The sequence below is a fragment of the Myotis yumanensis genome, unplaced genomic scaffold, assembly GCF_028538775.1.
Source record: "Myotis yumanensis isolate MYYU_CA2020_CCGP unplaced genomic scaffold, mMyoYum1.0.hap1 SCAF_7, whole genome shotgun sequence".
Lineage (NCBI taxonomy): Eukaryota > Metazoa > Chordata > Mammalia > Chiroptera > Vespertilionidae > Myotis > Myotis yumanensis.
The window spans coordinates 66000383-66017967 of record NW_027223758.1 but is presented as its reverse complement, the minus strand read 5'-3'; the positions used below and the strand labels follow the sequence as shown (position 1 = coordinate 66017967).

At 46.1% G+C, this 17585-nt stretch overlaps 1 protein-coding gene and 1 pseudogene across 1 annotated transcript; both read right to left on the bottom strand.

The window, feature by feature from the left end:
* Positions 1 to 230: 230 nt before the first annotated feature.
* Positions 231 to 16650, bottom strand: SEC61A1 (SEC61 translocon subunit alpha 1). Its single transcript, XM_070420752.1, has 12 exons — positions 16493 to 16650; positions 16180 to 16247; positions 13210 to 13275; positions 13041 to 13119; positions 11967 to 12098; positions 7810 to 7919; positions 7368 to 7521; positions 5662 to 5822; positions 3787 to 3984; positions 3321 to 3512; positions 2899 to 2975; positions 231 to 2218 (listed from the first exon to the last, which is right to left on the bottom strand). Exons 1-12 carry the CDS (start codon positions 16497 to 16499, stop codon positions 2032 to 2034), a joined length of 1431 nt encoding a protein of 476 aa, XP_070276853.1. The 5' UTR covers positions 16500 to 16650; the 3' UTR covers positions 231 to 2031.
* LOC139014632 (chromobox protein homolog 1 pseudogene) lies at positions 10177 to 11707 on the bottom strand (annotated as a pseudogene).
* Positions 16651 to 17585: the final 935 nt, after the last annotated feature.

The following is a 17585-nucleotide window of genomic DNA, read 5'->3' as shown; positions in this document are numbered from 1 at the left end:
GCACTTGCCTGGGTTTCGGGCTCAATCCCCGGTGGGGTGCATGCAGGAGGCAGCCAATCAATGATTCTCTCTCATCACTGATGTCTCTATCTCTCCCTCTCCCTTCCTCTCTGAAGTCAATAAAAATGTATTAAAAAAAAAAATCAGGACCCAACCAAGCCTCAGCTGTCTTCTCTCACAGGCCTTCTGGGGGAATAAAGGGTATTGAAAACCAAAAGAGCATGAACAAATGGCTTGTAAAACGTTGGCTTTATTTGTTACTTTTTCACCTTATCTCAGTTAGGCCGTTTTGGCATCCACAGTGACAGTCCCTGGAAGCTGAGGTCAGCCCTGACCCACTGTGGTCATTAACCAGAGCCTGAGCCTGAGCCCCACAGGGCCCCACTGATGATTACAGGCTGCAGGCAGGGCTGCGGGGCTCCTGCTCGAGGCTGCAGGACTCCTATGGGTGGGGCCGAGGAGACCAAGTGTAGCGGAGGTCTCAGCTCAGGACTGGGTCTGACAAGGCCACGTGTGACATGGTGGTATGCCCTGGACTGGGGGTGGTGGACAGGCCCATCATGGTTCTGTGGCTGACTTGCCGGGTAGTTTTAAGCAAGTTACTTCTTGTCCCTTGGTCAGTCTGGTTTTTGGTTGCACTGCCAGTGAGAACTCCTGGGAGCCCTCCTGACTCGGGTGTTGAGTTTGCCACATCTACTGACTCATGACCACCTCTCTGTGCTTCAGAAGCCAGTGTGGACCTGCTGCTGGAGGGACACTGCTCTCCACAGGCTGGTGCTCCCCTCTGCGAAGTGGGGCGCCCTCCAGCAAGAATCCCACAGGCCTGCAGTGCCTTACTCGCTGTCCCTGCTGCCAAACACCGCCAGGCACTTGTCCTTGAGAGGGACCTTAAAAAATGCCTTAAAAAATGCTCCAATTCCTAAGATCTCGATCCCCTGTTATTGCAAACAAAACTTATTTTACACATAATAGTGAGTCTTTTATCAAACATTAAAGCAACGTACAGCTCTCTGACCCTAACCACATCACAGACCTCAGGTCTAAGCCCTTCTTTCCTGGGAAGCTGAGGGAGAAGAGTGGTGCCTGTGAACACCACGGAAGTCACTGTCTCTCCACGTCTGAGCACCTGCCACAGTACCCCTGCCTAGGGCTGAGTGGGGAGTGAAGGAACCACGAGGGACCAGGTCCAGTGACAACTGGAAGAACTGGACAGGCATCACTTCAGGGATCCACCACACAATGTGTGCCTAGGTTGGCCACGCACAACTTTATAAGCTGAAGAATCCCAGCTGGTGGCTCAGTAGGTTGGAGCATTGTCCCGTACATCAAATAGGTTGTGGGTTTGATACCCAGTTGGAGCATTTACGGGAGGCAACAGATGGATGTTTCTCTCTCTAAAAATCAATAAACATATCCTCAGGTGAGGATAAGAAGATAGCCCAAAAGTGTCTGCCAGGAAATTCATCCCTCTTTTAAAAACTACTTTTAAAAGAGAAGACAATTGTGTCATCTAGAGAACAAGTTTTAAGTAGCTGTTCTTACCCCTGACCATGAGGGGACATGCTAATGAGTCTCCCACATCTACCAGAAAACACACTGTCTGCTCCCAGCCTCACACCTACTACCACAGTGAAATGTAGTCCTTTCAACAATGTTTGTGCTTCTAACCAATAAGTTATTCCCTTGTAGGGAACAGCTGGGACCACTGCAGCCGCCTACGGCACTGAGAAGGTGCAAAGGTTAAAACAAAGGTTACATGGACACATGAGTACAGTCATTTATCCTCCCAACCTCTGGCCATCAGGTGAATAAAACCTCACTTCTATGGTTATTTTGCCAATGCCAGAATAGAAAGCAAAATTTCAAATTGGAAATTTCTAGCACTTTACAAAGTGGAATGAAAGAATATGAAATTAAAAAAAAAAAATTAAAGGTCCACATGCCATAGCAGTACCCCGTGCTGGATTCGTTGCTCCTTTCCTTGGCAAGTCCAGAGCATGGCTCCTCTTCCTGGTCCAGGGGAGACATGGCTCAGAACAGAAGGGCCCCCATGCTGCCAACCTCGCTCTGCTCCTTTACAAAGATTTCAAAGTACTGGTAGATGATTGTGACCGCAAGCAGGATCCCAGTTCCAGATCCGATGGCACCCAGGAAGTCAGCCAGGACGGAGAGGGCCCCAATACACAGCCCCCCAAAAGCAGCAGCAGTGGGGATGTACCTGGGAGGAGGAGATGAGTCAGCAAGGTGTCACCACATAAAAACCTGTAGTGTGGCCCACTCCTGACGCAGGCTACCTGCCTACTTACCTCTGATTTAGGAACCCAACTCTTGTAGAGGTCATTCCGCTACCTCCTTGAAACTTTGTATCAAACTTTATAACTGCTCACATACCATTAGGTCTAGACTAGGGCTGCTGTCCAGTAAGTGGACACTCAAGCCACATGTGGCTAGTGAAATATGACTAGTCCAAGTTGAGATATTAAAGTTGTCACACTAGATTTTGAAGACAAGAACACAAAATATCTAATGATTTTCCTTACATTAATTACAAATTTTTACTTTTTAAATGTGACTACTAGAAAATTTAAGAGTTCCTATGTGGCTTGCATTTTATTTCTCCTGAACAATGTGCTGTAAATCTGGAGTCTTCAGAGAATTCTCATTAAGAGAGTGAACAACAACAACAAAAAAAGAGAGTGAACAAAATTGTCTACTGTCCCTGCTAGGGATCGAAAGACAATCTGAAATTGGCAATGCTGATTTTCTTGTGGACACAGGGACCTTTTCTAACCTGGATAAGATTTAATTAACCAGAAATCTCTAAGCCCTATCAATATGCTTGATGTGAAAGAAAACTACAATTATGAGAAAACCACTAGGACCGAGGGCCAGCCTCACCGATTGAGCTCATGGACCATGGAAGTCTCTCGGTGGCCCCTCATCACCATCTGCTGCTCCTTCAGCTGCTTTGCAACCTGCATGATGCCCGAAGAGAAGACAATGTTCAATTTTAAGTTTGAAATCGAGAGGCAGGTAGACATTTCATAGTGGCTCTAAACACAGGTTTCCTTCTTTAGCATCCTGGTAACATTTATACAGATAATTTAAAAACTGCTCCAGAGAAGCCGTATGATGAAGTCTAGTTTTAGTTTGGCTCCACCTCCCCAAGTGAGCATTAATTTACCCCTGGGCTCGTCTATGGCCATAAACACTTCGGCCTGATGAGGAGGAAGCGGCTGCAGGTATTCACAGACCACTGACACCAGGGACATGCGAGAGCTCCTGTTTCCTGGTTTAATTAAATTGTAACTTATACTTACATCTTTGGCAGAGGATCCTGAGACCTCGATCCATGTTTTGGAGAAGAATGCACACGAGCCCAGCATGAACACTATGTATACAACGGCATGGACGGGGTCTTCTAACACGGAGCCAAAAGATTCTGGAGGGGACAGGTAATAGCAAAGGCCACCGACCGGATAAGCACGTGCTGGGCCCCCAGAAGACGTATCCTGGAAGAACACACAGAAAGCCTGTGAGTGCTGTTTCTTTATACCTTAGCGTAAGGACAAAAATAGCTCTGAGCAGATGAAAAGGAACACAATTTTCCTCAAGTGTCCACAGTGCCATTTTCTTACTGAAAAGAAAAGTTACTGTGCTGGATTGGTAAAAGGCATGGTTAGAAAATATCTTTGGGTATAATGTTTGGTCACAAGGAAGACACATGGATGCACCCACTGTAACTACCACAGCATTCAAACGATTTCTTCAAGCAGCCATACTTACAGACCAGGTGCCCAGCAGGCTGACCAGCAGGTTGCCACTGAAGCGGGCTGACAACATCTGGGAGATGACGTATAGGTTGGACACCAGGGCGGACTGCAGGATGATGGGGATGTTGGAGGTGTAGAAAAGCTTGATAGGGTAGGTGTTGTACTGGCCTCGGTAACGAGCTGACTTGATGGGCAGGTCCACTCGGAAGCCCTGAGAAGCCAAACAAAGCAGAGCACCCTCACTGCCTCATTCCAGTGTCTGCACAGACACAGCCCAGCTGGGGGTGGCTGGACCTACGTTGGTTCCAGGGCTCACATGTCCTTTCCTGACCCATCACTGCACTTGGGGCCACGTTAACTGAGGGTCCACAGAAAGAACGGCTTAAAAAATGCACCAAAGCCCAACACAGTGGGATAATCCCATTTCTGTCAAAAACAAACACACAAACAAGCAACCCAAAGTCCATCACATTCCATCTGCATCAACGTGGACCATAAAACAGCTGAAGGACACATGCCCAGTAAGTCCGAACAGTGGTTCTCTTGGTGTTACCTCTCCTGTGCTCTTACAGGGGCCTCACGACAAGGCCACCATGGCCTCCACCTCACACCCCAGAGCAGTCTTTTACAATGTTTTAAATCATAAGCAGAAAAGCTAAGCTTTTCTGTGAATATAGCTTCTCCCTCTGAAACCCTTGGAGCAGGGGTCCTCAAACTACGGCCCCCGCCAGGTGTTTTTGCCGCCGCTGTGTGCATAGGAATTTGTTCATAGTTTTTTTAAAACTATAGTTCGGCCCTCCAACGGTCTGAGGGACAGTGAACTGGCCCCCTGTTTAAAAAGTTTGAGGACCCCTGCCTTGGAGAATAGAAAGGTTTTCTTTTTTTAAAAAAATATATTTTATTGATTTTTTACAGAGAGGAAGGGAGAGGGATAGAGAGTTAGAAACATCAATCAGCTGCCTCCTGCACAACCCCTACTGGGGATGTGCCTGCAATCAAGGTACGTGCCCTTAACTGGAATCGAACCTGGGACCCTTCAGTCCCCAAGCTGACGCTCTATCCACTCAGCCAAACCAGTTAGGGCTAGAAAGGTTTTCTTTTATATCATTTTTACAAATTCCCAGTTCCCAGAACAGGATTCAGAATATAGAGGCTTTAAAATAAAATAAAAATTTAATGGCCTAACTACAAATATCCACACCAAGCTTATGGTGCACTAAAGCTTAGTAATCAGGCATCTGAGTAAGTCTTAGCCGAAGGAACAGACTGTCTGGTCCTCAGAAAAAGCACTTGGTGGTATAATGACCTCCCTGAAGCACTACGCTGTCTTTTCCACTGCCATCCCTCCTTTTCAGTAACTGTCAGAATATAAAGTGGCTGATGAAAAAATACAAAGACTAATCCAACTACAGAAAAGCAACTGACAGCTCAGGTCTCTTATTCACAAGCAAGTGGCACAGACTAATAATTTGAAAGGTTAGAGCTCTCAGAGGAAGGGCCTTTTCCAGAATGACACTACCTACAAACACTCTATAAACATTAGGTAAGATGGCGATGAAGCTTTAGAGCTTGAAGACTTTTCACTTCTCTTTGACTAGGAACTTAAAGATGTATCTTCTTTATCTGTTGCTGCGCCCAACCCAAAGGAGCATCATCTCAGAAACGTGGCATCTGCCTCAGTTTTGTCTAGTTCAGGCAGGTCCCCACGACTCAGTGGAACACACTTGTCCAGCTCCCATGGAAACCTGCTCCTTTCAGAGGCCATCCCACCACTTCAGTACTATACGGTGATGTACACCACCCTGGGTGCGGGTGAGGGCGCACACACCAAGACATTCCAAAACTTAAACCGGACCATCTGATCTCCCTGTGGTGGGTCTGGACGCACCTGGAAATAGATGACCACTGCAAAGACAAAGATGGTGGCAATCAGATTCATGAGGTTGGGGAGGTTCTGGCGGTAGAAGGCCTCTCGAAGGGCTCGGACCTTGTCAGTGCGTGTGGCCAGCAGATGAAACAGTGCAATGATGGCACCTTCAAACTCCATCCCTGTTGGTAAAGGAGGGACACACGTGGTAAGGAGACAAACAGCTTCTTAGAGAGGAAAACAGAATTAGTTTTAAGATCCATGGTGCCTATTCCATAACCACAGGGGTAGAGTGGCATTTTCTCCTCCCTCATTCCTATTTCTTCAGTAGAGATTTCAACCTGCAGAAAGGGGCTCGTCTACGCTTTTGAGTTCTCATTTCATTGGCATGTGAGTCAAAGGCCACCAGATGTGTGGAATGATGATCAATTATAAAACCACAAAAGCAGGACCGGCTGAACTCCAGCTGAAGAGGTCCTACATTGGAGTGGCTCGGAGCTGCCCATTCATTTCCCTGGAAAACCCCGGGCAGTAGAGCATCCCCAGCTTTGAAGTGCAGGCTGCCTCTGACAAAGGGGAGCGGGGGATGGGCTTGACTTCTCGGCTCCTTACATTGATGATCAAGCAGAAAGGACAACATGCTTGCCCACCACACAGCCTGATCCAGCCAGTATACACCCTATAGGAAAGGGCGCTGAAAGAGCCAGGAAGCAGAGCAGCTTACCGAGGGACTGAAGGAATCAAGAGCAAGAATGGGTACATGGCCTGAGGATTAGGCAGCAGACCCAAGTGAGGGGAAGTTGGGGAGCTGGGGTATTCATAAGGCTTAGAAAGCTTATAAAATTTTAAGAAACTTACTGAAGTTAAACCCCCAGCTAAAGTAAGAAGCAGGAGCACTGTATTACTCTATGTCCGTGGAGGACAGTGTAACTCTCCCACAATGAAAGTCTCGCCTCCTGCAGGGAGCCAGTGCCATGTCCAGAGCTGTGCCCTTTGGGCAGGTGGAAGGTCCTGATATCAGTACTGTGAAGGGCGCCTGCATACTGCCCCACGAGGGCACTTTCCTCGTGTTTCTAACACATGATGGTGGAACCATCTGCTGCTTCTCCTGCTGCCTATTCCTGGACCATTTCATGTTATTTCTCATTTCATCCTGGCAACTGAGTCTGGGAGGTAGAGGGATTTGCCCCAAACCACTTATCTACTCCTAATAGGAACAGCCAGGAAGTGAACGCCAAGTTCAGGCCTCTTACAGAAAGCTGCTTCCTGCATGACCAAGTGCGTTGGTTGGTTCAGTGATTTCATTTTTAGAAACGTATTCACTGAAAGCAACTGCCAAAATACAGAAACATGAATGTATGAGGCTGTTCACTATATCTGTTGCACCAACAACCCAAACTGGAAATGACCTACATGTCCATCAGAAGACTGCTTCAATCAATGCTGCTCATCCTTGCCAAGAAGTCCACACTTGGCTAGAAAGTAAGAGGCAAGATTCTGTACTCTGGTATGGTCAACAATTGTGCAATACTCTGACGTGGAATATGTAAGTTATGTATCATTAGGAGCAGAAGCCTGTCTGTGTTTAAAAATACACACAGAAGAATCAGAAGAAATGTACCAAAACAGAACTGCTTCTTCTTTGGAACGGGAACTTTGGTCTTCTGCTTTGCACATGTCCATACTTTTCACCGACCCCTGTCCCTAGGGAAGCCCAGGGTGCTTACCTCGGCCAGTGTTGACAGTGGTGGGGCTGAAGGCTTTCCACACGATGGTCTCACAGATGTTAGTGGCAATAAAGAGGGAGATTCCAGAGCCGAGGCCGTACCCTTTTTGCAGAAGTTCATCCAAAAGTAGGACAATTAAGCCAGCAACAAAGAGCTGTAAATTAAAAAATAAAAGTAAAGAAACCCAAATAGACTGCATTCCAGTTCCCTGCAGGTGTGGCTCTTTCCTCCCTTAGCAAGGGGCTTCTCTGATATAAATGCTGAAGGCCGAGTAGACAACAGACAGCAGGGCCTTCCTCTGTTGAGTTTAGAGAGGCCAACACAGGTGCATGGCTCCTTCTCCATAGAAGTTTATTTTAGGCATGGTTCAGGGTTGCTATTTGGGAAGTCTGAGTGAGTGTGAGGAGCTACTCAGAAGGGGAGAATGTCAGCATAACATTACCTGAATGGTGATTAACAGGCAGATTCCAGCACCCATTTCAGAAGGGTCCCCATACATTCCCGTCATCACATACACAATAGACTGGCCAATGGTAATGATCATGCCAAATACTAGAAATCAAAAGAAAACTATGTTCTCAAAGTGGGATATTACACAGTCATAGAGGAAACAGTTATTGAACACCTACTCTGTACAAAGCACAAAGAACAAAGATGAATCATACTGATACTGCCGCCCTGGCTGGTGTGGCTCAGTTGTTGTTGCTTTTTAAAATATATTTTATTGATTTTTTACAGAGAAGAGAGAGGGATAGAGAGTCAGAAACATCGATGAGAGAGAAACATTGATCAGCTGCCTCCTGCACGCCCCCCACTGGGGATGGGCCCGCAACCAAGGTACATGCCCTTCACCGGAATCGAACCTGGGACCCTTCAGTCCGCAGGCCGACACTCTATCCACTGAGCCAAACCGGTTAGGGCGTGGCTCAGTTGTTGAGTGTTGTCCTGAGCACCATAAGGTTGCCAGTTCAATTCCCAGTCGGGGCACATGCCCAGGTTTTGGGTTTGATCCCCAGTCAGGGTGCATGGGGGAGGCAACAGATGGATGTTTCTCTCTCACATCACTGTTTCTCTCTTTCTCTCAAACCAATAAAAACATCTATTTTTATCTGTATACTGATACTGCCGCAAGGAGCTCGGTCCAAGAAACACCCAAAAGTTACACTGTCAAAGCACACAATAACTCAAATGTCTATTAAGAGAAGCAGGCGAGCGCCTTCATTTCACCTCCTAAATTCACTTTCCCTTCAGAGACGGGAAGAGGAAGAGCTGGAACATGACAAATCTGTTCTATGGAAGACAAGTCAAGGAGCAAAATCTACTAAAGACAGTATCCCGAGGCACACGATGTGGTGATATCACTACCCCACGGCATCCACACTCAGATAGATCAGACTGCTTGGGTTGTGGAGAGCTCCTGAGCTGAACGACATGCCTGGGCCACCTCTGCAAGCTTATCATCCAGGTCTGAGTCCAGAACAAGGACGATTAACTCTGGGATAAAGGGGTTCCCAGTTTGTATGTGATGTATGTGGTTTTTTAAAAGGAAAAACCTCACCATGCCATCAGTAACTTAGTCACTTGTTCCATTTCCTCTGCCACAAGCTCTCTTGGCCTAATGGAAGCTTTGCTTTGTGTAGACTACCCGCGTGTCTTATGTCATTATACTTCATTGTTAGGCAAAACGGAATCAACACATTTTTACTGGTTCCACATTACTAGATGAATCTCTAAGTAAGGGCATGGGTTTCAAGCTTTTCTGGTTAGTTTGTCAAACCTAATTAGTAGAATACATTAGTAGAATAAATTGTGCTCCAGAGTACCCATCATATGTAATTTTCATTTGACTTTTAAAGAACTGCTCAATGAAACTGAATTCTCTAAGCAGAAGAAATTTAAAAAATTGTCAAGACCAAAGATAAAACAGACAATCTGTGCTTAAAAATAATTCATGTATATATTTTAAAATTCTAATTTATGTCTAAAACTGACAAGTGTAAATTACATTGGTATTTTTTGCTCAATTATTTAATCTACTAAGTTAAAAAGATTTCTTCTGGTGTGGAAGAAAATATGGCTGGATAGAAAACTGTAAATATCACTTTCTAATTAATGCATTTCAGTTCAGTCAGAGGCTGAACATGGATCACTCTGATGACTGGTCATTGTTACTTGTGACATCTATTTGCTACAAAGTAACTATTGTTAATCCCATTTTTTCCAGATCAAGAAACTGAGATGTAAAAGCTGTCAGAGCTGTCACCTAACTCTGTCCAAAAGTCATAAGCTAGTAAATAGTAGAACGGGGTTGGGAGAATCAACTTTCCCCTGAGTTGAATCTTTTTAAACTCCCAGAAGAAAAACAGTATCTGCCAAATACCTATTAAGTGCCAGGCACTGAGTGTGTTTACAAACGTTATTCTACTGAATTCCTACAATAACTCTGAAGTACACATCTCCTCCAAGTGGTAAGGACATCGATCGGCTGGTGGAGGGAGACCGCCAAGCCCTGCTCCTTCCACTCAATCGTGCAGCCTTGGGGCAATGGACATCCTCCCACCTGCCTTGTCCAGCCCATCCAAGTACCTTGCACCATGCCTCTCCCAGAGCGCTTTCTTTCTGTCTTTTGTTAGGGATTATAAATCTATATAGTATTAATAAGAAACTGACAATGTAGTATGAAGTTTACATTTAAACAAAATTTTCACAAACACTTAACAGATGTCTAAAAAGATTTACAATGGAGTTCTAGATGCAGGTCTAGAGAATGTCAAGAACTGATGGATCTCATAAGTCAAGACAGCATTTTGGGTATTAGTTAATTCTTAGGATTAAAAAAGAATTTTTATTTTGTTTTGTGCTCTAAAGTGAACCACTGTCCCAGTATGAAAGTTTAATCTTCTCCTCAGAACAGGACTTTTGAAATAATCCAACTCTTAAAGTGACTTGATGAACTTGTGCTCAGTGACTGAACCCTGCCACTAATGGTTTCATAGTTCAACATTAAAAAACAGAGATGCTCTGGCCGGGTAGCTCAGTTGGTCAGAGTATCGTCCCGATATGCCAAGATTGTGGGTTCAATCGCCAGTCAGGGCACATTCAAGAAGCAACCAATGAATGAATAAATAAGTGGAACAAATCAACGTCTTTCTCTCTCTCCTTCCCTGCTCCCTCTCTAAAATCAATAAGAAAAAACCCCAAAACAAAAAAACCACCTCTTATGCTACCTTCTTCCCCTCCCCAAATACCTCAGCCAAGTGGTTTTGATGGATAATCTGTAACTTCATAATTAGAAAAGGGTCTTCTTGTCAATTTCAAGAATTGGCACCTCTAAGACAGAATAATCTAACTATGTATATGCTTCAATGAAAGACTGTCCCTTCTCAACCAGTTTCCATCCCCAAAATGGCAGCCTTGGTAACTCATCAATGGGTTTAGTTCTTTATTGGGAACACGTTGGCTTGTAAGTTTTTTTCCTTCATAGAAGGCCCTTCGCTTTTCTCCCCAAAGTGCAGAATGGGTTGCCTCAAAACACTGATCTTTCTTCCCCTCCACTGGGATGGGTGTGCACTGTACAGCATGGAACAGCTTTAAAGCACTGGGCTGCTGTAGGGCACAGAAACTAGACTGGCTCTTCAAAGGACATCTTCTCAAGCCACCTCTACAGCTTCAAGACAAGGAGAACTCTTCCCCTCCCCACCTGAAACCCAGTCAGATGTGACAGGGGCTGGTCCCAGCAGAGTTTTTTGTCACCATCTTCTGAGGAGTAGGAATGTCACATGAGCATAGAAGGATATGACAAGCTGGGGGCACTAGACAGTGGCTTCTTTGGCAGGGACCAGGTCAGCCTCATCAAACATGAGTTCTCCACTGGATTCTGCAGCTCTAATAATGTACTCTGGCTCCAAACCCCAGGCAAAGCCTTGGCGCTTTTGACTCTTCTTTCTTCTTCCATTTGTTCTCCTCTCCCTTAACTTCAGAATCAGAGTTAGCTTTGCACTTGCCTCCCTCTGACTTCTCTGTCTCATATGCTGTTTTCTGTGACTACAGAAACTCAGCTGTGAGGTTGGGGCAATCCAGGTTCTCTTCTGGCTCCCGTGCATTGCCTCCATCTGAGAACCCCTTCCACTTTAGCAGGGACCCCACCTTTGCCATTACCTCTCAACGGCTGAGCACTTTGCCCACTATATTCCTCTTCCTTCTCTTCTTGCACCTCCTCCACTTTCTTCTTGTTTTGTTTTTTCCCCATAGAGCCCACCAGTACTCTGGTTTAAAGGGTGACACACTGCTCAGAGCAGTGCCCAAAAGCACAAGAGGAATTGGGGCCGCACTACTGGCACATAGTGTTGGGCAGCTGGAGGAGTGGTGCCCAAGTGGCCACATTTGAGGCCCTCACTGAAGCAGCGTATCACAGGCCCCAGCCAATGGCCCAGCCTGAGAAGTGCTTTCTTGCTAACACAGGCCATGGAGCACCTGCAGGACTGGTGGGCCAAGGAAGTTACACGGTACAAAGGAAAAACTGTTTTGATGCCCCAAACTTTATAGCAAATTCAAATTCTCAACTATTGACATTTGAACATCATTGAAAATCTCACTTACACTTTTGGGCTCCATTGAAGAGGGCTCGGTCTTTTGGGGTGTCACCAACTTCAATTATTTTGGCGCCAGCCAAGAGCTGCATAATGAGGCCGGAGGTGACAATGGGAGAGATACCCAGCTCCATCAATGTGCCTGAGGACAGGGGAGGCAAAACACAGCCCATATTAGCTTGGAAAACATATTATTAAGAAAATGAATGAGCAAAATCTGACTGTGTACCCCTTACACAAAACTAGTGTGCTTCAGTTTGCTAGCAGCATTTAATTTAGAAAATAACTCCAAAATATCAACGATTACAGTATAATTCAATTCATTCTATCCAGTCGGCCAGACCACATCTTATTCTGTTTCCGAAGTCACATGGCTTTTAAACAGATAGCTACATTTAAATTCACCATAAACAGATTCATTCTGGTTTTACAGAGATAAGAAAGGTTTGTCTCTTTCTCAGGTAATAAAAAAGATTAACATTCAAATAATTCCAGAGTCTGAAAAGGATGCCTATACAATTGTATCTAGTTGTGAATAAACTTCTACTTCCATTACGCTAAAATACTTCCAACTGATTTGAAACTTTATTTGAACTATATCATATTTAAAAAAATAGGTTAATCGAAAGTGGTACTGACATAAACATTCAAAATCCCCCCCCCAAGGAAATTAGAGTGTACAAAACACTGTTACATATTTTGATATATATAATGATGTAACCTATAGATATGAAAAAGATGCAGCTGAGAAACAAATTATATATTCTAAAGGTTATCAAAATACAAGAAAGACAGGTAGAAATATCATTATTTCAGTTGTTTAAAAAAATATTCTAGTTTTTCCTATTCTCTACGACATCCTCAACCTTGTTATTACAGGTTTTATACTGCATTCAGATGCAATTCTGAATATGACATGCCTCGATGCTGAATTCGGCATTTACTAAGGCTACTCGGCACAGCACACTGACATTCTTCCCAAACACTCTCTGAGCTCCACATAAAGCCAAAGCCTGTAATTTAACTAAGAAGGTCAGTCAAGCCCACACTGTACAGAAAGAGGTACAGAGAGCCAGAGTTCTACCTCTATTAGAGGCTAGGATCACTCTTATCCAATAGAAAGGGTCGGCAGAATCTGAAGACATGATGCCAAACAGGGGGATCTGGAAACAAGCATAGAGAAAAGGAGTCAGCACACGTCTCCAGCCCTCTCTGACCCCCACCTCCATACAGGAACGGGAAATCGGGCTTACCTGGCAGCACACCAAGAAAATAAAGAGGGTAATAGCGGTCCATAGCACTTTCTCCTTAAACTGAATCTGTGTAGAAGAGAAAGAAATAAGGCAAGAAGTTATTTTCATAAGCAAATTAATAGAAATCGACTCAGATTTGACCCCTTTTTCTGTTCATCAGAAAGGTAAGCCTTGTACTCCAAACCATGTACCAAACATTAGTGTCAAAATACAAGTTCATGTACTGCAGGTTTTCTATATGCAAAGACCTTTATATGTATCATCTCATTGGACCCTTGAACTACATAGCTCCTATTTTTTTTAAAATATATTTTATTGATTTTTTTACAGAGAGGAAGGGAGAGAGATAGAGAGTTAGAAACATCAATGAGAGAGAAACATCGATCAGCTGCCTTCTGCACATGCCCCATTGGGGATATGCCCGCAACCCAGGTACATGCCCTTGACCGGAATCGAACCCGGGACCTTTCAGTCCACAGGCCGACGCTCTATCCACTGAGCCAACTGGTTTCGGCAGCTCCTATTTTTATTTAACAATGAGAAAACTGAGTTTTCTCCTGAGACCCATAGCTGAAGTGAGTTTGAGTCCAATGCATGTGCTCTTAACCATTAGTATAAACAATTTAGGATCAAGTCCAAGATAAAAAAATGTTGCAATAGAAAGAGATCCCTAAACCAGACAAGCCTTTACAATATATGAGCTATCATCATTCACTTGAAAGGGTTTTGTAACTGACGAAATCTTGTTATTTTGGAGTCAGCCAATTTGGAATTTGTGATTGTTTAATACGTAGTATACTTTCTATGAATTAAGGATAAAACAATGTAATAAACAATATGGGGCAGGAGGGCAAGGAGAGTTGCAGGTTTAACCCACTCACTAACTGCTAGTAGCATCTAACTAAGACTTTTCACATCTCTTCAGGTATGTAAGCAGGATAGGTTTACATTTCAGAAGCATTTTACAGATGACTACGAAGAACGATTAGAAAAGTTTAGATGCCCTGCCCAAGGCGCCTCTTGTGCTAAGCAGTAGAGTGGGATTCTTCTGGGTCTTCTGCTTCTAAAACTCAGTGTCTTTGTTAGTACTTGCTGCCTATACTGCAAGAACAGCTTTAAAAGGCTTAAAAAACACAGTAATATTGTGCAGAATAAGGATCTTTATGTGGAAATGCCTTGTGAGTGACAGTATTAAGTAAACAAAACTTGTTCTTTGAAATGACTTTTTTTAATCCTCACATGAGGATATGTTTCCATTAATTCCTAGAGAGAGAGGAAAGGAGGGAGGGAAGGAGGAAGGGAGGGGAGAGGAAGGGAGGGTAGGAAAAAAGGGGGGAGAAAGAGAGGAGGGGAGGGAGAGAGGGAGGGAAGAAGGGAGGGAGAGAGAGAGGGAGGGAGAGAGAGATAGAGATAGATCGAAGTGGGAGAGAAGTATCAGTCGGTTGGGTCGGGTCAGTTGCTTCCCATATGCTCCCTGACCAGGACCTAACCTGAAACCTTTTGGTGTGTGGGACAACACTCCAACCAACTGAGCCACCTGGCCAGGGCTGAAATGATTTTTTATAGGAAAAAAGAGTGGACAATTTTTACAAGACTCCTCATTTGTTAATAACCAAGTCTTTCATGGATGCAGCCAAATTTAACAGCAAGGCATCAAAAGCTGTTTATTTGAGTCTTATCTACTCTACCTTTTACACGGCTCCTAAATCTAGCCTTACCTCCTAGCCCACTCCCGTAGATCACTCTCTATTGCAAAAGCCTCTAAACCACTCTAATCCTCTACCCTACTTTCAAGGCAAGCTTCTAATGTCTGGCTCCTATTGCTTCCCACCGACCCTTTGTGTTCCAACCTGCTTGTCTTCATTGCCTTTGCACATTACACATTCTTTATGCCTGAAATTCCTCTCCCTCACTTCACGAAAACTTCTATTCTTCCTGCAAAACCACCATCAGAAATCACATCTTCCAGAGGTAACCCCTTTTGAAGCCACTGCTGTTTCTTGCACATATTTTCACTGCTCCATCTATCACACTTAAGCTACAAGGCCAATCCATGTCACTCGGCTAGTAAGCGGTTGTGGGAAGGGTGGGTCCCAGGATTGCCTGCCTCCAGAGCCATGCCCTTTCTACCATGCTGGGGGTGGGGGTGGGGGTGACAGGGGAAGGGCTTTGCCTATTTTGTATAAATGTGGGGCATTTATACAAAACAAAGACCACCCACACAAAAGACAAGACACTCCAAGAACCCAAGTGTCCATGTTGATGTCAAGTACACATATGTGAATGCATGAACAACAGTCGGAAAAGAATGTGAAGACAAAATATATTCCTATTCTTTAAGAACCCAATGACAGCTTTACTTATACTGGCAACACTCACTATCTTGGCCTGTAGCTATCCAGGTAGCAGCAGAAATCCTGAGAAAGATGCAATAGAAGTCTACACTTCTATTTTTTCCCACGTTTTAATGCACCTGCTGTAAAAAGCAGGGTTCACAAAATGCCTTCACTCTCAGGTGATCTGGCAGCTTACATACAAAGTTTTCGGTCAGAATAAAGCGACTGCTTTTAGCAGCTGGCTACAAAGAGCTTCTCCTAGAAAAAAACCCAACTGCATCTGCTCCTGTTGGAGGTGAAGAGGGAAGGGTAACCCAACCTGAGGATCCCAGGGCTTTTGAGGCCTTACTCATTCACTGCCAGGGTCAGTTTTTGGCACAGGGCAAACTCGAGGCTCTGCTCCCTGGAGTAACATCCACAAAGGATGCTCCGAATAAAGCACGATGACTTGGGTGGAAATTCCCACACGAGGAGGTCACCTTTCGACAAAGCTCAGGAGTGCATACAGCTATCCTCCAGGGGGAAGAGGAGGGAGAGAGTTTCCATTGGCGTGTTGAAGCCATATTTAATTGTACTGTAAACTTCAAGCATCCCGAGTTCCACGAAGCCTCCCTGACAGCGATTGGGGACTTACCTTTCGCTCGGGCTTCTGGATTTCCGGCAAGATGACACAGAAGGGTTTGATGACTTCCAGAAACTTGACTTTGATGGAAAAAACAAAAGAAGAATTAGGGCTCGGAGAACCTTTCGCGCTACCCGGGTAAGCCTTCCGCCCAGCTTGTGTTGGGGCAGGGGGCAGGGGAGCAGACCGAGTACCAGAACTCGTGGGAATCCCGAGGGCCTGGGATCCGGGCAGGCCTGGTGGGCGGGCACCTGCCCGGACCGGTGAGGGGAAAGGGGGACTGTGTTCCATCCCGGCGCAACCGGGGCTGCCCCCAGGGACTCACTCGCCATGGCGGCGGCTGCTCCACTCCGGGTCCTGCTTAGGCTCCACTCCGCTCCGCGCGAGGCGACGCTGCCCGCGGCTCAGCCAGCAACGGGGTGCAGCACCTCCGCCGAGAGACACGTCAGTGATAGCACTGGGATGAGTGGAGCGGGGCGGAGCCGGGACCGGGTGCAGGCCGTAGGCCGCTTCCGCTTCCTGCCACGCGCTGAGAGCTGGCCCCGGCGCCGCGCCGCCTCCGCGGAGACTTCAACTCCCGGCGTGCAGCGGGGCCCTCGGGGCCTGTCCGGAAGAGGATGCTCAGCCGGAGGGGCGGGGCCGCGAAGAGCGGCGCGGGGCACGCCGGGACTGGGAGTGTGTGGCTGAATGGACTTGGTTACGCGAGAGGGCGTGGGGAGGGCTTGTCGCAGCTCCGGAGGCAGAGGCGGTGCTGTTTGGTGGGAAAACTGAGGCCAATGGTAGCCGCTTCCTGCTCCCTCGGCTCTGAGCAAGGCGGAGTCGGGGTCACTTATTTGCTTTTCACGGCATTGACAGCTTTTGAATTAGCGAATAGACTGTAAGCTCCTTTGAGCGGACTGCGTCCCAGCGCTGACCAGTTCCGGCACCTAGTAGGTGCTCGGCACGGCGGCCCGACACCCTCGTTAGCCGAGTTATTTAGCAAACTCCGGGGCCTGTCCTGGGCCGGAAGTGACTTCTGCCCAGCCCCTGCCCTCTGAGGACGAATAGGATGAGTGCGCGGAGAGACAGGCGGTCCGAGGAGAGCGGGGGGCCGCCGAGGAAACGGTCTGGTGCACCGGGGAGTCCAGGAAGGTCTCCTTGAGTGGCTCAGTTGCTTCTGTGCCGCACGCAGACGGATTCCGGCGAGAAGGAAGGACGGAGGGTGCTCCCGGTTGAGGAAAGCGTAGTGAGGAAGACATGGTGTGACTGCGTAAGATCTATGGGGAAAGAAGCCCTGTCTGGCCATGTGAAGGAAAATCATAAGATTTAGTGTTCGTGGACCAATGGGTGGGTCCAAGGATGCTAGATGGGAGTTGGGATTTATTTTCGATGCATCTGTGATCCAGGGTAACATGTAAATTAAAAAGAAGAGACTACTG

What these genes read in the sequence shown, in the direction of transcription:
- SEC61A1 (XM_070420752.1), bottom strand. An exon ending in TCCAGAAGCCCGAGCGAAAG is followed by an intron (nt 13,276 to 16,179) that starts GTAAGTCCCCAA and finishes TCTTCTACACAG; the next exon opens with ATTCAGTTTAAGGAGAAAGT. An exon ending in GCCTGCTGGGCACCTGGTCT is followed by an intron (nt 3,513 to 3,786) that starts GTAAGTATGGCT and finishes GTGTTCTTCCAG; the next exon opens with GATACGTCTTCTGGGGGCCC.